General features: G+C 41.6%; 1 protein-coding gene across 1 annotated transcript in view; it reads left to right on the top strand.

Annotated features, from left to right (window-relative positions):
- Positions 1–1,801, top strand: part of rptor (regulatory associated protein of MTOR, complex 1) — a 304,247-nt gene extending 302,446 nt beyond the window's left edge. The window contains exon 36 of the mRNA XM_016515002.1: positions 149–1,801. Within this exon, the coding sequence (XP_016370488.1) occupies positions 149–217 (69 nt within the window). The 3' untranslated portion in view covers positions 218–1,801. The remainder of the gene's footprint in view (positions 1–148) is intronic.
- The last annotated feature ends 3,081 nt before the right edge of the window (positions 1,802–4,882 follow it).

A 4,882-nucleotide genomic window follows, 5' to 3' on the forward strand; every position in this document is an offset into this window, starting at 1 on the left:
TTTTTGCTTTTACATACAACCACATTAACAGATGTCAGTAAGGCCACTGTGGTATTGGCCAACAAAACAAAAAATTACTTTGTACACCTTTTATAACATTTGTATTAGAAAATTAAAAACTATATTTTTCTTTATTTTACTTTATCAGCCTCATCTTGCCGTGGGCAGTAATGACTACTACATGTCCATCTACTCGGCAGAGAAGAGACTCAGATAACATCATGACCTCTCACCTTTGACCGCTGCTGCCCCCCTTGGATGTAAATGACTTCCTGTAAATATGCAACAACCACAATGAATGTCTAAAGAAGGCTGCTGAACCCACACATGATGACTATATTAGAACCATTATTATTATTATTCTCAACATAATTCTCATTATGGATTTGATTGTAGACTTGGCTGTGCAGAGGAGTGTGTACTATTTAAATTGCATATAAAGATCTAAAAACAAGTCTTTATGGTTTGGCCAATGTTGGCCATAGTTTTTGAACTGATAACCTCCTGCAGAGTCAGAGAGATCGACCTGAAGACGAGACAAATGAAATGACGAACTTCCCTAAGCTTGGTGTTCAATGCTGACTGTGGAAGGCCCATTGCTCAGTGGGTTCTCTCTGAAGCCCTGTGCCTCATCATATCTCTGCTGAAGTACAGTTGGATGTGCTTTTCTGAAAAACTCTGTTAATCTTGCTGTAGATCCGTAGATTTTTAAGTGTGCAGGCGTGCATTTCTTGTGTGAAGAAATGGCCAACATATGCAGTGTTCTTACTCGCCAAACACAACCTCCCTTACATATCCATTCTTAACATGTTCACACACACGCACTATTCCAAACCCTCTCCGCATCAAAACGCAACACTTTATTGGACTGCACATACAAAAATGTAGTTTTACACCAACACCACATACTGACTCTGACCTCAAAGCATGGACACCCTGCCGCTCATTTGCATCCACACTAAGAACTGTGGAGCCTGGGAGAAGCACAAGGTTCTTAAAGTTAAGCTCAAATAATCAGGATAAAGATTTGTATAGATTTCAAGACAGAAATGTAAAGATAAGTAAGAGTGAGTTTATCCATTTTGCTTTTTTTTCCACTCCTTGTTTTGCATTCAAGAGTCATATGTAATAGTTTTTTTTCCCTCTCACTACACACATAGCCCACTATCTGAAAATTGTGCCATGAGCCTCTGTTTTAGTTAGTTAGTTCGTTATGCTGGAAATGCAACATTACCTACTTTTGCAGCACAAAACCTTTTGTTCTCTTGAGCCAGTGGTCACCATCTTCATCATCATCATCTGCTCTTTTCAGAGATTCATCTGTAATATGCTACACAAATTCATTTAGTCTTAAACTCAAAGATGGTTTCCATTATTATTTTTCCTCAATGAAAAAATGAGTGCAGTTGACAGAACAGAAAAAGGACTATTTCATATTTTTAGCCTCTCATGACGTTGGACCTGATCTGTTTCCACTTTCACTTTCCCTGTCACACCAATAATGTATAGTCTCCTGGTTACCCATACAGTGACACAGCATTATGTGGAATCAAATACAACTATCATCATCAACTATCTGTCATCGCAGCACTTATATACAGTCTCACTATGTCCTGTGCTGTTGTTAACATTAATAAATTAATTGTAATTTTATGTTTGAGTTTTTAGAGCTTGTGGTTCACAGAGGTTTTATCTGTGTCCCACAACTGTGCACAGTTTTGATCTGTTTACACAAGAATGAAAATGAATGTGTTTACTAAAAGCTTAAAGGGATAGTTCACCCAAATGTGAACATTTTATCATTTACGCACCCGCATGTCATTCCAAACCTGCATGACCTTTCTTTTGTGGAACACAAGATATTTATCAGATGCTTTTTTTTCCATTCAATGAAAGTGGATGGGGACCAGGCAATTCAAATACAGGTTTAGCAGAACATGAGTGTAAGTAAATGATTCTGTTGTCATTTTTGGGTGAACTACCTCTGTACAGCAGCAAAATCAGGTGGAGCTTTATATATATATATATATATATATATATATATAGTGAGATTTCTAAGGAATTTTAAGTTGCTGATAGATTGAGTAGCCAATAAATAAAACTAGAACGGTTGAGGATCAGGGTGGAAATGTATTTTTGTACAAGCTCTGATCAGAGTGTTTGTTTGTTTGCTTTTTTCCTTTCACATCCTTGTAAAAATTTCTGCAAGCAAATGGGAACTTTTATTGTGAGGTGACTGATGGAAACAGGCCTGGATCAAATCTTGAGAGATATGTACCCAGCTCATAGACAGTTACCTCTGGGGCAATCATGTCACAAATTACACTTCTTTAGGGGAATTTAATTAATGGCAATAAATCAAATAGATAAATGTAAGAAAAAAATGAATAAGAATAAATTTTGAAGCTCACCTCCTGGATCAGTTGAATTGACCCTAGTCCTGAGTCTGCTGTTCTGTCTAATGAGATGGTGAAGGTAAAACAACATTGTGTGTAGTTTTTCCATCAACGTTAGTACTCTGATTTTCTGATGTGTCTCTGATAATGTCACAAAGATGATGACTGGCAGATATGTTTAATTCTTACCTTCCAAAAATCTAATTCTTGAAATGTGCTTGTATTTATGTTGTTACTTTTGTAACTGGTTTATGTAATATCTGTATTTTATTTTTAACTATATAAGTTTTCATTTTTTTCATCTTTTAATCTCTTAATTTCCTCTCCTTTTTTCTTTGTTTGTATTTTTGACTTGCATTTCTTGGTATGGCTGCCATTCTCTTGATGTTGTCGCATTAATTACTGAAGGAAAGAGAAAGCACATTTGTCCTTTACCTTTCCTCAGGACCCATAGTCTCTTGTTGGATTCTCTGACCCCTTTGGACATTTGTTTTCATTGAAAGGAGAATTTGGTTTAGCGCTTATCAGTGGATTTGTTCATGAACTGTGCTAGTATGTCCCAGATCAAATTTTCATCAGGTTGGAAATCACTGCTCTGCTACTCCTGCTTTGGGTTTTAACATTTTAAAGAAAAAAAGAGAAATTAGTTCAATGAATTGAAACAATCAGGTGTTTTTCTGTGGCTGTAGACTGCGTTTTCACCATGGTTTAAAAGACAAGAAGCAAGCATTTGAATAAACCAGATATGTAAATGTACAGTTTGCTGTATTTGTCACTTTGTTTATTTGTCTGTATGTTCCTGTCATAATTTTATTCATAATTTGATTATATGTGTATGTGTGTGTGTGTGTGTGTGTGCGTTTTTGTGACAAATGTTCATGTGTTTCCTGCCGTTCCCAGTGTAGGATGTACCCTGTGTTTCTTGGATTAAATACTGTTTCGTTTCTTCCTCGTCTCCATCGTTCCTCGCCATCACAGATTGTGACAGAAGAACCGACCAAAACAGTCTGCCATCCTCCAGCGTCGCCATGGCTGGAGAATCCCTCACCTCCGCCTCCAACCTCCGAGGCCCGGACTCTGCCTCGGCCCGTAGATCCAGCAGCTCCACCTCGGCTCCTAGCTCTCTCACCTCCAATGTCACCCGTCGATCCACCAGCTCCACCGGGCTCCCTCGTCCCGCCATCGCCTCAGGACTCCGCTCCTCCGGCTGCACCTCGTTGCTCTGTGGATGGATGCCCTTCTTCACCCCGAATACCACCTCTTCCTCCTGCTGGAGCAGGGGGACAAAGCTCTCGAGGACCATACTAGACTGTTCCAGCTGCTAGCAAGCACCACCAGCTACCCGGACGACGCACTCTGTGCGCTCTACGATGCCAGTCTAAACATCCAATGCAGAGCGCCGTCGTCCGAAGATGGTCCTCGAGGATTTCGGCGCGTTTGTGGAGTGGATTCCACTCCGGACCCAGAGCCCAGCCCACCATCTCCCCGCTGTGCGGCCATTCCTCCTCCATGGCTCCTCCCTCCGTCAGTCCACCATGGGTCAACATTATGGCTGTGGCCTGGGTCCTGCTTGGCTTCTCCTGCTCCGGGCCCCTCCTGTCTCCTCCCTGGCTCTTCCCTCCTTCGTCACCGTGCTCCACCCCCTGCACCGTGGCTGAGGGTGAGCGTAGTATGGCACAGCGAAAGTGCCAAAGAGAAGAGGAGAGGGCTCCAGTCCAGAGAGCCCTCCAGTGCCCGCTCCTAGAAAGCATCCTCCAGTGCCAGCTCCTCATAAGCACCCTCAAGTGTCCGCTCCTCCTGAGCGCCATCCTGTTCCCGTGTTCAGCCTAGAGCCCTCTGCTCGCCCTCAGCCCACCATCAATACGGTGCGAGCTCCCGGGTGTCCGTCCTCCTCCCAAGTTCCCACCCATGCCTCCCTCTGTTGTTGCTACGATGTGAGGACGCACCTTCCGGGAGGGGGCGTAATGGCAGGATCATGGACTGTCTGAGTCATGTTTTGCCCCTGTTTCTGTTCCCTTATTTGGTCATGTTCCTGTCCTCGTTTTGTTAATTAGTTTGATTAGTCATCCCTTACACGTTTCCCCAATCATCCCCTGTATTTAAGTCCTAGTCTGTGCACTCTGTCTCTGTCGGTTCTACTTGTTATGTTCATGTGTTTCCTGCCGTTCCCAGTGTTGGATGTACCCTGTGTTTCTTGGATTAAAGACTGTTTTGTTTATTCCTCGTCTCCATTGTTCCTCGCCATCACAGATTGTGACATTGTGTAAGTACTATTATTGCTATATATATTTTTTCTTGCAAATCATTTGTTTTCTAAAACAAAAGCAATTTGTTGTGATTAAGTTTATATATATGTGACCCTGGAGCACAAAACCAGTCTTAAATCGCTGGGGTATATTTTTAGCAATAGCCAAAAAAACATTGTATGGGTTAAAATGATCGATTTTTCTTTTATGCCAAAAATCATTAGGATATTAAGTAAAGAT

This window comes from Sinocyclocheilus rhinocerous, unplaced genomic scaffold (genome assembly GCF_001515625.1).
Source record: "Sinocyclocheilus rhinocerous isolate Xijiao unplaced genomic scaffold, SAMN03320098_v1.1 scaffold567, whole genome shotgun sequence".
NCBI classification, from domain to species: domain Eukaryota; kingdom Metazoa; phylum Chordata; class Actinopteri; order Cypriniformes; family Cyprinidae; genus Sinocyclocheilus; species Sinocyclocheilus rhinocerous.